The 22565-nt window shown below is 35.4% G+C and overlaps 5 protein-coding genes across 7 annotated transcripts; 3 read left to right on the top strand and 2 right to left on the bottom strand.

Annotated features, from left to right (window-relative positions):
• The first annotated feature begins 1071 nt into the window (after positions 1–1071).
• On the top strand, positions 1072–4720 carry LOC18043555 (syntaxin-81). 3 transcript variants are annotated; one of them, XM_024185928.1, is made up of 8 exons: positions 1072–1264; positions 1472–1771; positions 2114–2197; positions 2337–2441; positions 2757–2900; positions 3640–3882; positions 3981–4112; positions 4379–4720. In XM_024185928.1, exons 2-8 carry the CDS (start codon positions 1694–1696, stop codon positions 4520–4522), a joined length of 930 nt encoding a protein of 309 aa, XP_024041696.1. In that variant the 5' UTR covers positions 1072–1264; positions 1472–1693; the 3' UTR covers positions 4523–4720. The 3 variants fall into 3 exon arrangements, with proteins under 3 accessions (XP_024041696.1, XP_006435564.1, XP_024041697.1); XM_006435501.2 differs by having other exon boundaries at positions 1073–1264; positions 1672–1771; XM_024185929.1 differs by lacking the exon at positions 2114–2197 and having other exon boundaries at positions 1073–1264; positions 1672–1771.
• Positions 4721–5699: 979 nt separating this feature from the next.
• On the top strand, positions 5700–7488 carry LOC18043554 (60S ribosomal protein L35a-1). The gene is made up of 5 exons (XM_006435500.2): positions 5700–5826; positions 5955–5990; positions 6565–6793; positions 6884–6926; positions 7152–7488. Exons 1-4 carry the CDS (start codon positions 5795–5797, stop codon positions 6923–6925), a joined length of 339 nt encoding a protein of 112 aa, XP_006435563.1. The 5' UTR covers positions 5700–5794; the 3' UTR covers position 6926; positions 7152–7488.
• A 3259-nt stretch (positions 7489–10747) lies between these two features.
• On the top strand, positions 10748–14162 carry LOC18043553 (probable sugar phosphate/phosphate translocator At3g11320). Its single transcript, XM_006435498.2, has 4 exons — positions 10748–11471; positions 12291–12394; positions 12506–12734; positions 13592–14162. The coding sequence occupies exons 1-4, from the start codon at positions 11031–11033 to the stop codon at positions 13736–13738; spliced, it is 921 nt and encodes a 306-aa protein (XP_006435561.1). The 5' UTR covers positions 10748–11030; the 3' UTR covers positions 13739–14162.
• A 92-nt stretch (positions 14163–14254) lies between these two features.
• On the bottom strand, positions 14255–17505 carry LOC18044618 (uncharacterized protein At2g39910). The gene is made up of 8 exons (XM_006435497.2): positions 16970–17505; positions 16442–16874; positions 16271–16357; positions 15961–16151; positions 15561–15756; positions 14918–14982; positions 14586–14687; positions 14255–14491 (listed from the first exon to the last, which is right to left on the bottom strand). The coding sequence occupies exons 1-8, from the start codon at positions 17014–17016 to the stop codon at positions 14389–14391; spliced, it is 1224 nt and encodes a 407-aa protein (XP_006435560.1). The 5' UTR covers positions 17017–17505; the 3' UTR covers positions 14255–14388.
• A 229-nt stretch (positions 17506–17734) lies between these two features.
• Positions 17735–20107, bottom strand: LOC18044617 (LIM domain-containing protein WLIM2b). The gene is made up of 6 exons (XM_006435494.2): positions 19757–20107; positions 19390–19535; positions 19064–19163; positions 18932–18966; positions 18719–18808; positions 17735–18206 (listed from the first exon to the last, which is right to left on the bottom strand). Exons 2-6 carry the CDS (start codon positions 19522–19524, stop codon positions 17997–17999), a joined length of 570 nt encoding a protein of 189 aa, XP_006435557.1. The 5' UTR covers positions 19525–19535; positions 19757–20107; the 3' UTR covers positions 17735–17996.
• Between the last annotated feature and the right edge of the window lie 2458 nt (positions 20108–22565).

Genomic DNA, 22565 nt, shown 5'->3' with positions numbered 1-22565 from the left:
TTGACGTACGATTTCACCTTATGTGGGAATTTATTGGTGAGGGAAAGATTTTTCTTTGGAAAATTAAGACTGCAGAGAATACGAAAATATGTTTACCAAGGTAGTGACTACGATTAAATTTAAGCATTGTCTAAATTTGATCAACATTCTACAAGTTTGAAAGTATTCAGAAAAGGCGGAGATTGGATGATGGTTTGTTGATAGTCGGCTTAAATTTAAAAATTTTCGCCAAAGTGAAGAATTGTTGAAAATTCAAACTTAATTCTTAATTTGGTGCCCACCAAAGTTGATCTTTTTATTTTAAATTCAATTTGCCAAATTGGAAAATGGTAGTAAGAATTGCTTGCCTGTAAATAAAGAGGAGAGGAAGAGCTTTAAATCTATCCCATCATTTTGAAAGCAATTGCTAGTGAAGCAATTTGAAAGAGCTTTTATTTGAGTGTTCTAGTAAGAATTCAATTGAGAATTTTGTGATTTTGGATTTTAAGAGTTTTTCTCATTTTTGTGAATTCTCATTTATTAGTAAAATTATCTTCCATTCTTTGTTCATGGACGTAAGATTTACGCCGAATCACGTAAATTATTGTGTTTTATTTTTTTATATTTATTTATCATCACATTTATATTTCTTCAGAAGTTCAATCACCATAATATTAATAATTGTTCAACCTGCGCTTCTGCAACATGTTATAAATTTTGATGTGATTGTCTTTTTCACTCCCACCGTTGTTTTGTAATCATATACAATATGCTTACTGAAACTCCTATTTTTGTTCATATTTTGTTTACTTTTTATCTATTATTATTTTTTGTTTATATCTATACTTTTATGGGGCACTAGATCCTATTCCTCTTCACTTTGCTTCATGAATCTGCAGACTAAATCGAAATTTAGAACCGAACCAAACCAAACCGATTGGCTCATATTTTTCAAAACGATTGGTTTTGGGTCGGTTCCGAGCCAAAATCGAATGTAACCATTAACCAAGAATGCCTAGCCTTAGTCCCACTCATTGATTTTTTCTTTTAACAAATTTATTTATATTTAAACAATTCTAAAGCAAATATAAAAGTAGGTTATTACCCGAATTCGGAAGAGAGCCCACGATCCAGCCCATAACCAATTTCTCTTACCTTCGCGGACACAGTTGAATCTTTCTAGCTCCCATGGCGGAGTTTCAGAATTCTTTTATTTGAGATTGATCAAAACTGAAGAACAATCCTTTGCAAAGACTGAGATCTGCTTGAGTTTCAACAAATTACGGTACAATTAGTTCGTCTTCATCCTCTTTCTTTTTCTTTTTTTTTTCCTTTTATATGTTATTCCTTTTGACATTACCGTCCGATCTAGTTTACCAATTTTTAGTTCCATTATGGAATTGAATTAATAAATTTGAAAAAATACGTGTATACCGGTTCTTTAAGATGGGCTCGGTATTTATACAAATGGGTTTCTTTATTTTTTTCTCAGAAGAATCCATTCTCAGCTTGTTTGGTAACCATATATTCTGGCAATGCAGATGAGTTTGCACTCGCATAAGCTTTCCAAATATCATTTCTATAACACGGGTTTACTGATAATTTTCTCTTCTTCTGGTTAATTATGAAAATGAGGAATCTTCATTTGATTTCTCAAGTGTGCGAAGTGTTGATGGTTCTATTTTGCTGAAGGTATTGCTTGTGATGATAAATTATGGCGAGAATTAGGGATAGAACTGAGGATTTTAAAGATGTCGCGAGGCATACTGCTGTTTCTCTAGGTTATGATGAGGTATGTTTACTCTATCAGTTCATTTTGTCTCTTAATGTTTTTTAGGATGCTTGTACTGTTGAAGAGTTCTTTAGAAAATTTGAGTTATTGGAGTAGGATTTTGATAGTGTTTCGCAAAATGTATATGGCATCTATATGATAGATCCTAAACTTCGTGTGGAAGAGTAATAATTTTGTATTTTGAGGACGCAGCATGGGTAGCCCTGTAAACTTTCTGGAAAAGGATATTTGTAACATTCATACGTGTGGATTTGCTTGTTATTGTTCAAACTGCAACCATTGCTTCTGGTATCTTTTAAGTCTTAACTCCCAACTTTCCCATGGTGTGGTTGCTTGTGACAGTCCAAACTGGCAGCCATAATGGCTTCTTTCATAATTCATAAACCACGGGAAAGATCATCTTTTACCAAAGCTGCTCTCAAAACGGTATGCTCACGATTGTTGCTTTGTGCTTCGAACTATGTTAGTTATTCATTCAAAACAATGGTCAACTTTGCTGGAATTCAATCTCTCAGGTGTATGTGCTGTCCATATGATTAATAAAGTTTTTCACTCCTTTTGTTAGCTTGAAAGCATTGGAGCTTTGGAACAGTTTATTTTGAATCATAGGAAAGATTATGTTGAGATGCAGCGTACAACTGAACAAGAAAGAGATAGCATTGAGCATGAAGTAAGTATATGTCTGATATGGATTTTATTGTTGTTATATTTTTTTGTAATAGAAAAAAAAATGGAGATGTTGTCTTTTTTTTTTCATCTTGCATGATATACAATATTCTAGCTTACTGTAGATTCAACAACAAAACTATCTGTGTTTCTGTCTGCTTGTGAAAGTCATGTTTTGTGTTTATGCAAGAACTACGGAAATTGTTCGTATCAAATGCAACATATGGTTTTTTTTTTTTTTCCTAGGTAATGAAACTGTGTATCTTCGGAGAGTAAATTGTTTATTCCTCAATGCTGACACTGTTTCAAATTCATGCAGGTTACGGCTTTTATTAAAACTTGCAAAGAACAAATTGATATTCTCCAAAATAGCATAAATGATGATGAAGCAAATTCAAAGGGCTGGCTGGGCCTTAAAGGTGATAACTCCAACGCTGATACAATAGCTCACAAACATGGGGTGGTATGACTACGTTCATCTGCTGTAATGCATATCCTATGTTTAATTTACTTGCTTATATCATGATATTTGAGCTTGATTAAATTTGTGGGGGTGTATTTGAAGTCACGTTGAAAATGAAAACTAAGTGGCTTCTTTCTCGCTTTGCTATTTGTTTATAAGCAAGAAATTAATAGTCTTGAAAAATTAGATCTTAATAGAAGACTAGCTGCTGCTTCTCTGCCTGTTCCCTTAATTTTTGACACAATTACTTGATGGTTGCCTTGGTTCTGAATGGTTAGGGACTTGTACACATTGCGCATGCTGCTCATGTTGCTTTCATTTGATGAAAAAGCACTCGGATGTTGAAAGATTTGTGTTGGATGGGCAATAGTACTATCAGTGAAGGGGAACACAAGTTATTGAAGGATATTAATTAGCCATAAATAGTGGTGATTTTTTGTTCTGGAACTGTAGATTAACTTTATTGGTTTCACTAGCATAATATGCTCGGTGAACAAAAATTTAGTTCATTTGTTTCCATTGTGGAGCTGTTAAGCCCTTACTTAAAGAGTATCTTTTTTGGGAACTAACTCATCTTAGTTTCTTTAATTCTTGTATAATGTTATCTCATGCTGTTGATTCAAGAGCAGTGTTTCTATCGTTTATTTTCTTGACTGTAGATTCCGCTGGCTGACTTCTTGTTTCTTAGCACATTGTTTAGCCAATTAATTTCCTGTATACTTTTATTCGTAATCTGCAGGTTCTAATTTTAAGTGAGAAACTCCATTCAGTTACGGCACAGTTTGATCAGATGAGAGCCATCCGTTTCCAAGATGCTATTAACAGAGCAATGCCAAGAAGAAAACTCAAGCGAGAGACTGTTTCAAAATCTGCAGATATTTCCACACCAAACAAGTCTGATATCAGGGAGCTTGATGAAATTCAACCTGAACCCCTTACCGTCCAGCAGCAATTATTGGATGATGAAACACGTGCCCTTCAGGTTGATTAGAATTTGTTTTCCTATAATTTTCACAGGTCCTCAATAGCATTAGATCCTTGTAAAATCTATGCTGCGTTTCTGATGAAATTATTATGCAGGTAGAGTTGACTAGTCTCCTTGACGCTGTTCAACAAACCGAAACTAAGATGGTAGAGGTGTCTGCATTGAATCACCTGATGTCAACACATATTCTGCATCAAGCCCAGCAGATAGAGCATCTGTATGAGCAGGTCAGAAACTTTTACAAAATCTTGACATATATAAAGATTGCTTTCTGAGAACTCTACTTGAATCTTAATTCAATAATTAAAGGAGCATTTAAGAATTGTTGCAATACATTAACAATGCATTGAGACATACATCTTTCCTCTTGTTATCATCATAATTTCGTAGTTAGGATTCACTTTGTGTTTCTCCATTGGTTGGAGTTCCAGTGCTGGGGTTATATTATATAGCTCCTCTTATATTTCTTTCTCCTAAACTTCTGTTCACACAGGCTGTTGAAGCTACAAAGAATGTGGAGCTTGGTAACAAAGAACTATCTCAAGCTATTCGACGGAACACCAGCAGCAGGACCTTTCTTTTGCTTTTTCTATTTGTACTTACTTTTTCAATCCTCTTCCTTGATTGGTATAGCTAAAGAAATATTCATTTCCCCACTGGAAAGGGGCCCTTTTAGTTTGACAGATTAAAGAGAAAAATAGATTTGAAAAATGATGAGCAGAGTTATGTATTTTTCAAGTAACTTTTCTTGTAATTAACTTTACATTTTTTCTTGTATACAAACTATCACTGTGATACAAAGAAGGGGTTATTTCCACTCAGCCCCCTAAAGTGAAGCCCATTTTCAGCTTCAATCGAAGAAGAAAAAAAAAAAAGGTGTCTGTGTACTACAACTTAACCACCTGCGTCAAAGGAAGCAACGTGAGTTGGTGGAATATTATTCTACAGCTTAAGCTAATGCATAGAAGCTCAGTCCAATCTTTCTTAAACTTGCCTTCCTGCTATATATCCACTTTTTGGTCATGTCGCACAGACAGGCAACCAGGATAAGGATTAAGGATATGCATGGAAGCTCTCCTCTCTTCGTGTAAGTTCTTACAATTCGATGCAAATTATTCCCAAGACATCAAACCCTTGTCCATTCGATTTCGATTCATTAGTCACAAAATTCCATCTGCAACAACATCAAATGCATGATCTTCTATTAAAGATCACATATTTGTCCATTAGATCCCTTAATCTCACAAAATTCAATCTCTGATTGTCACGTGAAATAATTTATCCATAAACATAACTATGTCGGAATTCTAATAAGTAGAATGTTGAAATAAAAATAGTATTTTTTTAAAGATAAGGACTTTTTAATCACACTTATATAATTGAGATTTGTATCTCAATTAACATGGCATTTGACGTGTCATTTGCTGATAGGTCCAATGGAGTTAATTTATTAGTTATAAATTATAAAGTGAATTTACACCACACATAATTAACTGGTGATACATGTATTGAAAACATGGGGTATTGAGTTCAAATCCCGTTTATATGGACAGAGAGGAAATTAGGCTGACGTTGGGTTAAATAACAAATATGTATACATCACTGGCCACTTGTAATACAGGTTAATTATCTCAATTATATGAAAGTGCAGTAGTGTCATTATTGATAAAAAAGAATTTATTAACTGTAGCCCAACGTATTTAATTTGAGCCCATGGACTGGGGGCTCAAATTCGGGACGGTTCCAACTTCTAAGCACACACCAAAAGCCTATATTTTGAATAAACAAAAAGACTCTTGTCTATTAATTTAATTAAGAAGGGTAGGGTTTTAGGGTTTCTCCTGCTCTTATTTTGTATCGCTCGCAGCCTCAGTCTCACTTGCAGAGCTTGTTGTGTTGTTCAGTCAAAATGGTAAAGGGACGACAAGGAGAGCGAGTCAGGTGAGGTCCCTATGAATATGATCTCACTCACCCAATAAACAACCCTAATTTTTTTTTTCTATTTTTACGGTTACTTGTGTTCTCATTTTATATCAACAATATTTTGTTCTTCTTGTTTTGTTTTGCAGACTCTATGTCAGAGGAACCATCCTCGGATACAAGAGGTAATCATCAATTGATAGTCGCTCGTGTTAGATATCATCTCCCTTTTTTTTTTCTTTTTTTTTTTGCTTCCAAACAAAATGAGTCGTCTTTTACACGTTTGCTAAGAATGAATCAAAAGTTCAATTTCAATCGTGGGTTTTATTGCTAGGAAATTGAAATGATGGTTTTAGTTTTAACCAAGTAAAGCAAAATACTGATTTGATAAATCAATCATGTGTGTGCTCTATTAAAATCCAAAAGTAGCTTCTTTGATGTGTTTTGTTTGATGCTCTCTTTAACAACAGAAGGATTAATTTGTGTTGTTATGGGGGGTTTGTTTCATTCTACAATTAATCTAAAGCATAGATATTGACTGAGTTTGTGGTTTTGTTTTATTGGGTTTTAAAGCATAATGCCATAATGGAAGTTTTTAAATGCTAGCCATAGATATTTTATTTGACAAGTAGCTATATAGTTTGAATGTTTTTCATGAATTCCTTAACCACCCTTAATCTAAGTTTTATAAGGACCTAGGATAGCATCGGAAGAATGAGGAATCCTGAAAAAAATTTTTTAATGCTATTACCACTTTAGGTCGAAGTCCAACCAGTACCCAAACACTTCATTGATTCAAATTGAGGGAGTGAACACCAAGGAAGATGTGTCATGGTACTGTGGGAAGCGTATGGCTTACATTTACAAGGCTAAAGTGAAGAAGAATGGATCACACTATCGTTGCATCTGGGGCAAGGTCGCAAGGCCTCATGGAAACAGTGGGGTTGTTCGTGCTAAATTCAAGTCCAATCTGCCTCCAAAGTCCATGGTATCTTAATTATGTCATTATTACTACTGTTATTAAATGGTGTCCTTGTCTTCAGATTTTGATTTTTGAGATTTTTTCAATTTCGATCAGGGAGACAGAGTTAGGGTCTTCATGTACCCCAGCAACATCTGAGGTAATGTTACCCTTTTGTTCATATGTTTGTCAGTTGCATTGTGGTATGATTATAATTATCTGGTTTGAGATGTTCATACTTCATGCTGTTTGCTTTGCTAAATGCCTTTTTTGTCCTTATGAGGACTTTGTTCATAGTATAGGATTCAATCAGTTTGTCTAAATGCAAGAGTCTGTCCTCTCACTTGGGCCTGGGTTCTGATCCAGCTCATATTTTCTGTTGCAGGTCCTTCGGCCCATAGATGTCAGATTGAGGTTGTTGACAACTCGAAAGAATCTGCTTTTTAACTTGTGTTATAAGCTAGATTTGAATTCATGTGTGTTATGGAGCTGAATCATTTTTGTTTCATTAGGATAGTAAATGAGACATTATTTTCGCTAAAACTGATGTCAGAATTTTTTGCCCCAGCTGTTTCTATCTTACTGCATATTTGGGTGATTTACATTGTTGATCTAAAACTTCAGTCCGATTCTAGCAACCAAATTCTGCTATTATTTCAAGTACTACTTGTCCGTGTACCAAATTTATGCAAGCCATTAGCCTTATTGCTTATTTGTTGACACACGCAAGTATGGATCAAATTCAATTTTTCTGGTTGCATGGAGTAGAGCTGGTAAAATTTGACACGATCCGATTACACGATACGAATAAACACGACTTGATTACTTGACAAAAATGACACATATAAATAGGTATAAGTCATCAAATTTAACACGATTATTAAATGAGTTTGGTCTGAGTTGATACAATTTTTTTTTGCTTGTGTTGGGTTAGGGTTAAAGTTGATGACTCATTAATAACTCGATTATATTTTTTATTTTAAATTAATTTACAGGTTCATGTCATTAAAACTCAAATATTAGAGATAATTTTCTCATCATTTTTTTAAAGGTTGAACTTAAATAGAGTGTTTTATTTATAAAATTTTACATAAATTTTATATAGATTTAGACCTACAATAGCGTAAAGGTGTAATATTTTGGTAGAGATGCATATTATATATAATGTGTGTATGTATGTATGTATAACAGTTTGTAAATTTTGTTTAATAATATATGTATTAAACAAGTTATTGGGTAATTCGTTTATTTTCGTATCGAATTTGAGTTTCAATACTTTAACACCTAAATTTAACATAGACACAAAGTTGACATAACACGAAAAACGATCCGGTGGTCCATTTTGCCGGCTTTGGCATGGAGTGTTCCGATTTCATGGTATGATGTGTTATAATCTGTTTTATATAATGCTTCTGTGCTAGATTCAAGGTTCTGCCAGTTGTTTATTTGGTTGTAAGCCTTAGCAGTAGGAAGCTGTCCCCGTGTGAACTGAATCTGAAAGGATTTAACCTTTTCACCTTTTTCTCCAAACAAAGGAACTTACCATCGTAGGATTCAAGGATTCATGTATTATTTTTTTTTTCCAGTAAAATATTTGTTTATGCTTAAAGTTAACAACTATTGAAGGAGTAAATATCTGAAAAGGGCAATGAACAAAAGCAAAACGTTACTCCGCGGCATCTGATTTTCAATTTTCAGAAAAGATTTGTTATTTTGGTGTATGACGTTTGATTCGTTGGATTAGAGTCTCGCCTGCACTTTGTTATTTTTGTTTTAATTGATGGGAGAGTGGGTAACGTTCAACATAGGTTCGGATCCTTTCACATGGTATTTATTTTTTATTTACAGGATTCATTGAGGAGCAAACATCTAAATACACCCAAAAGACTAAAGGCTTCATTGAATTATATAGATTCGGAATTAGAGAGGGCAAGGCCGGCAACGCGGGATGCATTTGCATTATCTCGTGTTATGTTCATGGCTGGTGGGAGAATTTTGACTTGGTTACCAAGTTAGGCTTAGATTTTGACTTCATTTGAATCATTCCTAACAAATTCCCACGTATTATTGCACGACTGCCGAACAATTAATGTCAAAGTAGACTGAAAAATTTCGCATTTACAATATGTTTTTTTTTTACTTCGTCTTATAACTAATCTTTAATTAAATAAAGGTGCAAGTATGTGTTTTAACAGTGCTTCAAAATCTAGGTCTCTTTTTTTTTTGGGGGGGGTGTTTGAGGGGGGGGGGGGGGGGTTCTTAAATCAGCAATTAAAAACCCAAAATAAACAGCAAATAATGAAACGAATCATTTCCAGTTTTCTAAGTTGGATGATGAAATATTGACCAAAACAAAATTTTCAAATACTTAGATGTGCCTTTTCTTCCTTAATTAATTGTTGTATTGAACTGTTGATGAGGTATCCTTTCTTAATTTCTTTCTTTTATCTTGAGGAGAAAAAAGGGTTCGAATCTAAATACGAAGAATTATTTCTTTATCATACTGTAAAAGGGTCCTTGCAAATTACCACACCACCAAATTGTTATATGAGAAAATACAAATATTACGCAGACTATTTGTAGACAAGCACAAAGGAGACTATTGTGAAAATATCTCTTAATATTAAGAAATAGATTGTTAAGTAAAACAACTACATTACGTGGGTTCTATCAAACATGTTTTAGTAGAGAGAGTCCATTAAAAAAATATTCCTTACATGATTTAATAGTCGAGTCCGTAAAATATTTTAAAATCAAATGAGTCAGTCAGAACCTCTGATTCACATATTAAAATTTAAAAATAATGTGAATTTTTATAAGTTAATTAAAGTTGCGTTTGGACCAACTCTTACAACTTAACCACTTACTATTTCTCCATAAATTAAGGTCCCACGGAATTAGATTATAAAGTCTTTAACAAACTTAAAAACATGTATCTTGAATTTTTCTAATTTATTATATATATATATGTGTGTGTATGTATGTATGTATGTATGTATGTATGTATTAGATACTTGTTGAAAAACGTATAATTTGATCCACGCATAATATTAGAAGACATCACATGAAAATGGAAAATTAAAAGTCAAAAAGTCAACATTCCTTACGCTAAACATTTTCATTTCGCACACCTTCACATCTCGAAGTCTCAAGTCTCAACTAGCACGTATTATATACTAAATTAATTAATAAATCGGACTACGGCATCTGGGTCCCTACATTTTATCAAAATCACAAGTAATTACATAGTTCAAATTTTTTAACCCAATTCCTTACCTTTAGGTCCCCCTCCTTTTTTTTCTTTTTAAGAAAAAGTCAACGACTTGAGTAATTGAACTATTATACATATGTAATCCTTAAAACAAACAAGTGCCCTGATAAGTTGATTTATGGAGCATAAAAATTAAATTATTTTATTAACAAATTTCAAAACAAAAATGTCGTAAAAAATTACTCTTAACATAATTAAGCAATTGTATGTTAGTATGAGATTCTTCCTCCAAAGTAATTAGATAGAGAGGAAAACACAATTTTAAGAGTAATAAAAAAACACAATTACTAAATGTTTAATTAATATAATTAAAAATATTTAGTATAATGTGGATATAAGGTATTGCACAAGTGAATTGTATTAATTTGAAGGCTTAAAAGAATTATTGCATTTTGTACGCATTGACAACATAGGTTAACTAGTCAACTTTCAGGGGTTTCATATCTAAAATACGAGTCTAATTATGTAAGCTCAATTTTTACTATTATTATTTTCATTTCGTGCTTGCTCAGCCGATTTTAGTTTACCCCTCACGTGAAATTACACAAAAAGTTAGGGACCCAAACATTATTACAACTTAGTAACGAAACAGCGACAAGAACTTTCCACTTTTAATTTACTCGAAAAGAAAGGATATGAATGTTAATGTAAACAAAACAATAAAATACGGAACTAACTATTAAGTATAAATACCCGAATCTGGACCGAAACGAGAAAGAAACCCGAACCCGTAACGCTTCCATTCCCCCGCATACATTAACGCGTTTACCTTCTCCTCCTCCTCGTCGTCGTCGTCATCATCTTGTTCGTCTTCTTCTCTCTCTTCATTCAGTCATCGGTTTGTCTCTCTCTAAAATTACACAAAGCCCCCTCCACCGACATTTCTGAGGCAGATCCAATGGGCTCCAATCCCTCTCACCCAGATCCACACCCTTACTCCATATAAACCCTCCCGCTTCACCCCACAATCTCCTCGATCAATCTCAAAACGAAATGAAGAGCTCGAGCAAATTGTTCACCTTCGGTCTGGTAGCGGCATGGTACTCGTCAAACATTGGAGTGTTGTTACTGAACAAGTACTTACTAAGCAACTACGGGTTCAGGTACCCGATCTTTTTGACCATGTGCCACATGACAGCTTGTTCTTTGCTCAGTTACATCGCCATTGCCTGGATGAAAATGGTCCCCATGCAAACCATCCGATCTCGTCATCAATTTCTCAAAATCTCTGCTCTTTCTTTCGTTTTCTGCATCTCCGTCGTTTTTGGGAACGTCTCCTTGCGCTTTCTCCCCGTTTCCTTTAATCAGGCCGTCGGCGCCACCACCCCCTTCTTCACTGCTGTTTTTGCTTACTTGATGACCCTCAAACGGGAAGCTTGGCTCACTTATGTTACCCTCATTCCTGTTGTTACTGGGGTTATTATCGCTAGCGGGGTATGTATGTTTTTCTTTTTTTCTTTTTCAGTTCTCTTATGGTGAGTGATTTGGGTATTAGGGTTGTTTTGAATTTTTTTTCGTCTTTTCTTTTTGTTAAAGATGATTATTTTATTGGGTAATTTGGAATTTTGGTTATGGGTTTGGTTTAAATTAAGCTTTTTGTTGTGATTCTTATTTTAGCGGGGCAAAGATTAAACCCAGATTCATCTTATTACAAAGTCTTTAACTTTTGTTTTAGAGCTTTAGCTTTTACTTCCTAAGGGAACGACAATTGCTTTGTACTCGGTTCAGTTTTTAGAAATTAGAGCTGAAAAGAATAGCAATACAACTCTGGTTTTTAGATGTAGTGTCACATGGGCCTTGTTGATACTAGAGCTTCGCATTAGATGGTGTAATGCAATTGCAGAAAGTTCTTAGTGCTTCTACTCAGAGGACCTCTGATCTTAGGGACACTTTTTTCATCACTTTGCTTGCCAGATCTTTACCTTTCGACCAGTTTGTTTGGCAGCCAAATTCAGAGTTTTTCACTTGCGATATTCTTGTTTGATTAATCTGACTATAGATTGTATTGATGATCATGCAGGCAGATGCAGAATTTTTCATCTGTAGTTTGTAGTACTTTTAATTTGATAAGTAAAGTCTTTGGGGTGCTTTAGTATTCAATGAAATATATATGGAATTTGGTCAGAGAGTAGTTTTAAGTTAGTTCAATTTATACCCAGATTATTATACATTTCTGTACGATAATATAGTTTATATCCTTGGAGCAAATTATTCTGCTTTCTCATCATTTTCCTCTCTCATATGTGGCTGTAGGGTGAACCAAGTTTCCACTTGTTTGGATTCTTAATGTGTATCGCGGCGACAGCTGCGAGGGCACTCAAATCAGTGCTACAAGGGATTTTACTTTCTTCTGAAGGGTAAGAATTGTGTATTAGTTGGCATGCAGTTGATCACGAGTTCTTGTTTCATTGTTTTAATCATTTTTGAAACTGGAAATGGAGACTTAGATATTTGTATTTCTATTACAGGGAGAAGCTGAATTCCATGAACCTCCTTCTATACATGGCTCCAATAGCCGTCGTGCTTCTACTCCCTGCAACACTTATTATGGAGAAAAATGTGGTTGGTATTACACTTGCTCTTGCAAGGGATGATGTCAAAATCATCTGGTATCTGCTATTCAACTCAGCGCTAGCTTATTTTGTAAACCTTACCAACTTCTTGGTCACAAAACATACAAGTGCTTTGACTCTCCAGGTATGCCTGACCTCTTGATTGTTTCTTCCCTATATGTTGTTTCACAGTTGCTATCGCATTTTTCTGAATATTTCAGTGTCTAAGCCTTGAAATCTCAATGTTCTTCTAACCCTTGAAATAAGTAAGAAATTAATATGCACAGACACATTACAAATCTCTAGCTGTGTGTACATTTTTAAAAATAAATAATCTTTGCGTGGAAATGGGTTTCAGTGTGTACACGTTGAATGAGTACATCAAAATGCACTCGTGGCAATAAGATAAAGGTTGGAGAATAACTCATTTATGTTTTAAGAAATGCTAGGCAACATCAAGAATAAATCTTTTCGGATTGTTCATGTGCTGCATGATGTAGGTGAGCTTTTATCTAAGTAGAAGTTATTTAAGGATAGGCAGATTGCCAAAAGTGATTTATAGGTTGAAGGTTAATTATAGGTTGAAGATTAACGTTTTGAGAAGCAAGTTTCATGTTTGCCCTCAGGTTTTATCAATTTTGAATGTTTGTTTGTTGAATCGTTTTATACATTGGGCTACCACCAGCTCAACTTATGTTGTTAAAAATGTCAACTTGGTGGAGTGGAGCGTTTTAATCCTTACAAATTACATGAGGAGTGGTTTCTGAAACTCTTAAGAATTCAATGCCTTTCTTCATGTTCTTCCTTGCAAAGAGCACCAGTGATTACAAATGCTTTGACCTCTAGGTTAAGAGTTTTTATGCTACTTGCTGAATATTCTTTCTTTATTCTTTTGGAGATGCGTATCTATCTAAGAGACTAACAAAATTTTAAATATTCATTCTTTATTCTTTTGGAGATGCATATCTATCTAGGAGATTAACGAAGTTTTGGCTTTTCCAGGTACTTGGAAATGCAAAGGGTGCTGTGGCTGTGGTGGTGTCAATTTTGATATTCAGAAATCCTGTCTCTGTTACAGGAATGCTTGGTTACTCGCTGACAGTGATGGGAGTAATCCTTTATAGTGAAGCAAAGAAGCGAAGTAAATGAGGCATCACCAAAGGAATGCAATGACTGTGATCTCTTGTATTTTGTTTCTACATTGCCAGGATAGCAGCAACCTTCCTGGTGGCAAGTTTGGGCTACATACAAGCAGTTGGTGTCGTGATTTTGCCCAGTTATAAATTCTATATTTTTTTGTTCCCCGGAAGCCTGCGCGGGAGTGGTTTCCAATTTGTATCAGCAACGACTGCAGGATTAGAAAAAAATGTAGAAAAAAAATCCCAATAAACTTAAAAGTGACTGATTTGTCTCTCTATTATTCCCAGCATGGGGTTGTAGAGGGAAATATTGTTTTACGTTTATGATTCTTTCAGGAAAGGATTTGTAGAATTGGATATCTATACATTCAGTCTGTTATTAACATTTGTCATATTGATTAATTAATGAAAAAAAAAATTTACTCGCAATTTCACCATCCTTGTTCTATGCCTATATTTAGCCAGCGTTTCATTCCATCGTGCGTAGAAAGCTGAATATATATCATTTTCATATGAGCTATAAACTGAAAGGTACTGGCTTTCATTATGCATCTGTGCCTGCGTTCTACTTCTACACAGCTGTAAACCTCTGAAAAATATCAATCAAAATCATTAAGAAATCCGACACAAAAGTTGTCGAAACTATACAAATTCAGATTGCTACACGGGGACAATTCTTTCACTCAAGGAGGAAACCAGAGAGCTCAAGTTCGGATCTGCCTTGTACTTGTTCCAGGCTGTTTCGAACTGCACGCCTTTGCATCTAGTTTTGCAATGGAAAATTATTCAACCAAAAGAAAAAAAAAACATAGACTTTGCAGGATTCACTGTAAATATGAAAGGAACGTGATACTTACTGTTGTAGTAAGATGAATATCTGAGTAGTATCAGTTCTGATTTCTTCACGGGCATTTCTTAACGCTGCCTGCTTGTACAATTTGGTCAGTTCATCCACCAATCTGAAGGCAACATATGACAAATTAGAAACTACAAGGGAATGAAAACAGAGCTGGTAGTTGATTTAACAAAATTGAAATGCTAAAACATTCAGTCACACGGGGAAAAAACTCTCTGTTACTGATTTCTGGAAGGTGCTCAAGTGCTGCATACACTGAAAAATTCTAACTATGATCCAGCAGACACTCAAATCAACCATATTATATTATCTAGAAGAGTACAACTAATTTACCTTCCAATATATGGTGTGTTTCTAATCCACGTTAACTTTATAACAGCATGTATCCGTTTGAGGACCTGCACACAGAAATCGAAACTAATCAAATACACATAGAAGCTTCAAAACCACATCAGCAGGAAAATTTCACTGGTTTGGACAAGGAAAGAGAAAAAAAAAGAATTTAGGATAGAAGTTCAAATAATTAACTCCCGTTCCCCATAGATATCTCACAAATGCTCATCATGATTCCGGTCGACAGTTAAGAAGTTCAATAGAAAATCTTTTACACACATTTTCACATTCCTCTTCTGACTACAGAGAATTATCATCAGGAAGTAAAACTATATAGCAAAAGCTAATGGAGCCAAACCTGAAAGCTATATAATATGACCTTCAGAAGATTGCAACAGCGTTTTAGAAGGTAATCCATTATAATCAAATTTCAAAGTTCGGTGCTGCCTGGATTTTCCTAAATTCTTTTGGACAAACTTGTCCATTTGCACATAGAGAGCACATGATTTTTCAATGTAAGAAGATTTTTAACAAAGCACAGATCAAAATTTCTTTAAGTTTCCAAGCCTCAAAATTTTAAACAGTAAAAGAGAAAAAAATGTATCTATGATTCTCATTGAAATGGAAGGTGCATAATTCTCACCAATAGCACAGTTTCATCATCATCAGCATGCATCCATTTAAAGAAAAGCGGAAATATACGCCTAAAATGAGCTAATAAAACAAGACCAACGGCGCTGAAAAGTGGCTCGATAAATTTGAGCCATGCTATACGGCGATCCTTATTTCTTGGTTGGCGCTCCAAGTGACTTAACATCTCGTTTAGCATCCTTTCAATCCTACATAGAAAGTGAAAGTTACCAATTTTAGTAAGCAAAAAATATGCTTGCAGGTATACTCAATATATGGATGAAAAAATTAAATTAAATTAAACAAAAGCAAGCTTCGTGGAGCCCAAGTCCAGAGTCTATATCATTCATTCATGTCTCACAAAAACAGGTCACATACAGAGATATGCATGAATGTGGTGACAAGAAGCATACCATGAGCTGCGGCAATTATTTTTGTGAGCAATAGCGACAACAAGTACAGACATTTCAACTACAAGGTGCCATATTTCATCAGCGGAAGGAATATTCTGGCAACACGCATCAAGAATTACAGCGTCATACGCACCAAGCTCAATGGCATCCACATTTTTCAGAAGATGTATGAGTGCAATCATGCCTTGTCCCTGGGATATTATTTGACAAACAAAGACGAGCATCAGTCAATTCACTCAGTAATTCAATTACACAATTACAGTTTTCTCCCATATCATATCATATACTAAAGACAAAGACAAAAACATACTTTGACCTCCGACGACCAATGGTCAAGCGCGGTCAACGCACAAGGAATTACCAAATGAGACACCTTCCCCAGAAGAGGACACTCGACCTGAAAACAATGATTCACAAACATTACCACCCACAGAAACAGAAACGATCCAGAATGAAATTACGAATTACGATTGCACAAAACCTGAGTAACGAACCACCGGAACTGATACGCGGCCAAAATCACGCGAAGAACGGGGACCCTAGCGGACGACGTGGCGGATTCACTGTCATCCTGTTTAATCGTCTCCTTCAAAGAGGGGGCCACTTCAGGCAACAAGTCGACCACCAAAGGTCTGTTGAAAACGGCGTCGTATTCGTTAGAGATGGCGCGAAAAGCGGAGGCGGCGGCTGAAGAGACGTGTCCAGGAATCCAGGAGAGAGAGTCGTGAGTGGAATAAGTCTGGGCAGTGATGAGTAATGCGAGTGCGAGAGTCGAGTTTTTGAAGGAAGTTAGAACCTGGCCGTCGTTTTGCGACGCCGTTTCGAGGAGAGTGCATATTATTGATTTTGTCGAGTCTGCTGACGGTGGCGCGCAGTTTGTTTTCTCAAGCGAGTCTAATATCGGATTTGTTAACCTAAATTTAAAAAAGTTATAAAATAGAAAACAGAAAAAATGATAATTTGAAGAATTAAATTAATATGGGAGAAAGGGAGTAAATAAGGAGCTTACTGAACGAGATAATGATGGAGACCTGAGCCTGAGAGAGCTATTGACATTTTTGGGGGGAAAAAATTGATTTTCCGTTCTAGTTTTTCCTGTTTATTTCTTTAGTTAATTTATAGGGGATTTTTGTTTCAGGTGAAAAACGCAGCGTTTTTTAGGCAAAATTAAACCAGCAGTAGCACAACACAAAGCTTGTTTTGAGACACAGACTGAGATTGAGGGGCAGTTGAGTTGATGATGATGTCTCTCAACTGTGTTTGAAAATTGAAACTGGGGTGGTGTGTGTAATTCCCGGCGGCTGACAAGCTCCGGAGTCTGGAGCTACTTTTAAGTCTCAAGTCTTAACCGGTTTGTGCTCTGGAGCAAGCCTTAACTTATTAATGTTGTTAATGTTAACTGTTATGCTGCATCTCTCATTGGTCCTTATTTTTGGCTGCCATAGTAAATATTAACCCACCACGCCTAAAATGAAAAGCTTTGATAATTTATATGATGCTTTTCTTTCCATCTTGGAAAACAAGAATTACTCGTCTTGTGAATCTAGCTGACGCTGACATTACAGGCAAGGCATGGTTGCTCATCAATTTTGGGAATTATTGTCTATAGACATTAGCTTGTTCCTGTAAACTGAAGGGAGTGAGTGATTCTAGGCACAAACTCTCAGCTGGCATTGCAAGTTCCACAAACATAGCACTGCAGGTGAAATTTGAAATTGATGAGAAGAAACGCGATCTTCATCATGATTCATGAACAAGCCCAAAGAACAAGAAGCATCAAACAACGACTAATCTCTTTTTAAAAGATCATTGCCAGAAAATGGTCAATTTACGACGACGGGACTATGCATCCCATAAATCAGTATGTCTAATCAAATGAAATTTGTCCCAACAATGATGATCCAAAGAAGCAGAGGGAACTGAAGGTTTGGTAGTTCCCCTAAAAAACAACAAGAGGGATCCAAATAGAAAGCACACCCACAAGCCGGAGAAAACCCACACCAAATAAGATTTAAATAGAAGGAAGAATAACATGTTCAAGCTTCTGGAACAGAGGCTGCTGCACGCTTCATTGAAGCGGATTTGATAAGGTGGTTGTAGCTTCCTTTTTCCTTGAACAATTGGGAGAAATGATGTTTGCAATACAAGATGCCTTCCAGGGCCGCATAATTTGATGGGCTAATGGAACAACCACCATGCGAGCACTTGAAACATGTCTTGTGATAGGCCTGGTTTTCCACTGCTACCTGCAGGTTTTTTTTTTAACACAATACAACCACATTGCAAATCACATTGAATGCTTTTATACAAAAAAAAACATTAGTGCAGAAGTAAAACATCATTTCTAATCTCATAAAAGGATGCAGCATTTCACTTTAGAGCTTATGAGGAATGTGAAAAACATGTTGTAAGATTATGTGAATCTTATCCAGATAGAGAGATTTTTCACAATTGTATTAATTTATTGATAATTATCCTCCAACGCCCGTCCGTGAAAATAAACTTTCCATGTATATGAACTAACTAGCATCAAGATGGTATCATTTGTGAACCCAATACTCTTCAGAACCAGAATATAAAACTAGAAACTTGCAAGCATATAATATAATAATCCCTATCAAACGACCTAGGTTTACAGGGAACAGAGGAAAAGGAGAGCAATGGGAGACACAATTTGAAGGAGAAGAGGGGGGGGGATTGTAACTCTCCGCACACAATATCACAATACAATATGACTTATTGAAAGCTTGGATCCAACCTTCTCCAACGGATACACTGTTTTACTGCAAGAAGCACATTTTTCTTGGGTCCCAGAGAACATGCTGGCAGCTTTGCTAGGCGACCTTGTCTGCAACAAGCACAAGCTATTAGGAATCAGCATGAACACCTTACAATATACACCGTGCTAAGCATATCGTTGAATGGCTGTAGTTTAATTTGAAATGCATGCAATATTGTAGGAAAGATTTACCAGCTCAGGAGTTAACTTCTCAGCTGACTTTGCAGCTGTCAACAACGAAATTGATAGCTGATCAAACAGGCAACATAAAACTATCGAAAATTCAAACAAAGAGCTTCTTCATTTCAGAGACGAAATACATACGTGACTGGAAATTCTTGTTGAAGTTACCCGACTCCTTGAAAAGCTGCTCAAAGTGAGGCTTACAGTAAAGAACACCTTCCATGGATGAGTAATTGCTCAGCTGAAAAGCATTAAAATTTCCAACGAATTAATTAGGTGGAAAATTCCATTTAAAAAAAAAACCACTTTCTTAAACAAAATTAAAGTACATTAAAGCAAATTCTCTTTTAACAACAAAATAATAGAGCTGATTCAATTTTAAATTACATCTATATTGAACAGAACGCAAGTCTATGAACAGAACGCAAGTCTATCAACTACATTGACAAAAAATTAAAAGGTACCACCTTGAGTGTGCCTTTGCAGTGAGAGCACTTGAAGCAAGACTTGTGATAAACAACCCCATCAGCAGATAATTGCTCAACTGGATAAACTGTCTTCTCACAGACCTTGCATTTCTGTTGGGTACCAATAAAAGACATTGCTTTTAGATCTGTACAAAAAGAACGGGCTTTTAGTCATCCAACCAACTGATTCATCATCTGGATCTTACAAAAACTAGATTTTGCACTGAAATGAGCTACCAACAGCCCTTTAGGCCATCTAGAACTTGAACCAGAAAATAATAATAATAATAATAAAGAATAAAAAAAACCCAGTTGCTTGATCTAATTGAAAAATCAGAAAGTGCAGTAAAATAAAAAGAAATCACACCTTTGGAAAGGAAAAAAAAAATGGATCTTTAAGTTGATTGAGCTGAGATTTTAAGGAAAAGGACAAAACCCAAGTGGGGAGTTGAGTTAGAGAGACTATATATATTAGAGAGATGTTTTAAGGAGAGGAGAAAGAGAAAGAGAAAGCGATGGTTGGGGGAATGAACATTGGCGCGTGGGATTGGAGGAGCTTTTTCTAAGCAGGGCGAGAGAGGATGGTGATGATGAAGAAGAGAGAGAATGTGACAGATATTATTGCATTTGCACAAAAATGCTAAACACAAAAATGTCTTTAATCCGATTGCGCCGCGCTGGAAACACTTTGTCTCCACTTTGGCTTGTTCTAACCCATGCTTGAGACTCCAGAGTTTCAACCAACCAACCAACCAACCAACCAATTAGTTGCGCGGATTTTTTGCTTTGGGCCTGCGATTAACTGTGTTAGTTTAACTATCTATGTTTCATATATCCACTCGTTTTCTAATTTTACTCTTTCAATGTAATCTGCTGTTTAATGCTTAATTGGCTTGTTAAATTTGGATTATTATTGAAACCATAATTGTATTCTAACTCCAAATATTTGAACAGGGTATGGTCAATCTATGTTAAAAAAAACCAACAGTTATGTTTTGGACCAAGATATTTATTATTACCTGCATCATCCAAAAAAACTCAAGAGTTGGTTAAATATGTTCGGGAAGATTTATACATCATCGTAAAACTGACCCGCATTAAAATAAAATATTCTCACTCTGTCGTAATCTTAATAGACTTTATATAACAAATTTTTTTTTTTTTTTTACCTTATCGTGAATATGTCATGAAGGAATTATCGTCTAAAAGAAGAATTAAGCGCGAGATGCATATTAATATCATGTCATCAACGTGTAATGAAATTGATAAAATCATACGGTGAAAGAGAACTAAAATAAAACACAAGTGACATGTGTTTCCATTAAAATCAATTCCAACTAAATATTTTCCCTCGTCTCGTCGCGTTGGGTGCTTGTTAGTTTGTGATTCGAAGATATTATTATTTTGTGCAGCAATATCAATCCAAGAGATTATTATTTATTCCCCACAAACAAATAAATAAATAAATAAATAAAATCATCGAAAACAAAATGATTGTGTGCCATGCCACCCACCACACCAGTCACCAAAAGTCAAAAGCCGCTGGGCCTGTTAAAATGTTTTATTAAAGTTCGGCCAACATACGATATAATAAAATTTTGAATGGACCGGGCTACAACAGCATATCACGGGCGAGTCGGCAGTCGGCATCTGGCCCTCGCACGTCAAATTCTCTCTTTTCTGAAGCGTGAACAGACCCCCGATTTATTTTTCAGTTTTTTTTTTTATTTTGAATAATAACGGGAAAAGGAAATTACGGCGAAGCTGAAGTGTGGAACACAGTCCAAAAAAATAAAATTGAAAGGAAAGAAGAATTGGTGCACATAATTAAAAAAAGCGCCACAATCAATCCGAAGATTATTTTATTTTGTTTTTTAAAAGCAAACAGAATGACTTGTTTTTTATGATGAGAAGAAGATTCATCATCAAGGAGTCGTATCGCATACATCCTGTCCTGTATGTAGATGTAATCTTTCGTATCCTAAGTCAGAACGAGCTAATTAAAAATGTTTGATTTCAGCTTTGAGAACGGATCCTTTTCTTTTTCTTTTTTTTGGGTAAATTTGATTAGATTTAGCTTTTTAAGTCGCGTGTTAATCAGATTTCTCGAGTTTGGATAATTGCATGCGGCCGCGTGGGAAACTAATACTGTGGCTTTTACATACTCTTGAGAATTGAGACAGTGGGCCATAAATAATCGCTCGCGTAGATCGGTCATTGGTACGTGATGGATTGGATTAGTACTGTGGGTCAGTTGGAGCGGTGACCGAGATTGCTGCTTTTGTTTTGACTACGTCGTTTTCGTAAGGGGCGTCGACGTCATTGTCGTTTGTGGGTTAAGCTTTTTTTAGAAACCTCCCTTGAGGTTTAGTATAATCTCACTTAGATGACGAGATTGATTGTATTCTCATTTACCTCTCCTATCGTTAGTATACATATAAATTGATCGTTAGTTGATTTGTTAAATGACTAAAATATTTAAATCAATTTGGGGAGATAGAACATGTCTCCCGGGCGACAAGTGATTGTCTCCCTAAATTACAGAATACCTATTTCTGTAATTGCGAGGGACGAATGTCGTCTCCCGGGCGACAAGTGTCTGTCTCCCCAAATTACAGAATGTTTGCAGGGCTGGAGGGTGAAATGAAAAACCACTAAAACATAATTTAGTTCTCTCAGTAATAGACTATACCATTCTCTACCAAACAAATCACCAATATTTTAATTGTTTAAAAAAATAATTAAATTCGAAACCATCAAGTTGTGTGTCACCAAACCGACAACACAAATAAAAAATAACAAACATTTTTATTTGTGACGAGAGGAAAAAAAAACATTAGTATGAGTTAATTGAATTGAAAAATAACACTAAGTAGAATAACATCATCATTTAAATAACAGTCACACGTGCATTTCTGCAGCTTACAGTTAGTGACAATCACAATTTGACTGAATTTCATCAGCTTATACATCCAACAGTCGCCCATATACACAAAAAGAACAAAAATAACAACTACATTAACATTGTAGTATGATAGCTAAGTTATACTTTATACATGGTATTATCCATTTCTGCTGCAGGTTTCAGTGGAAAAGCAGACGGTTCAACTAGCCTTTCGTCCCTATCATATGTCAATAAGCACACGTTAATAAGTGAAAACAAAGTAATAATTATG

Source organism: Citrus clementina, unplaced genomic scaffold (assembly GCF_000493195.1).
Source record: "Citrus clementina cultivar Clemenules unplaced genomic scaffold, Citrus_clementina_v1.0 scaffold_4, whole genome shotgun sequence".
NCBI lineage: Eukaryota > Viridiplantae > Streptophyta > Magnoliopsida > Sapindales > Rutaceae > Citrus > Citrus x clementina.
The sequence above is the reverse complement of the archived record's forward strand: the minus strand, read 5'-3'. Positions and strand labels throughout refer to the sequence as shown.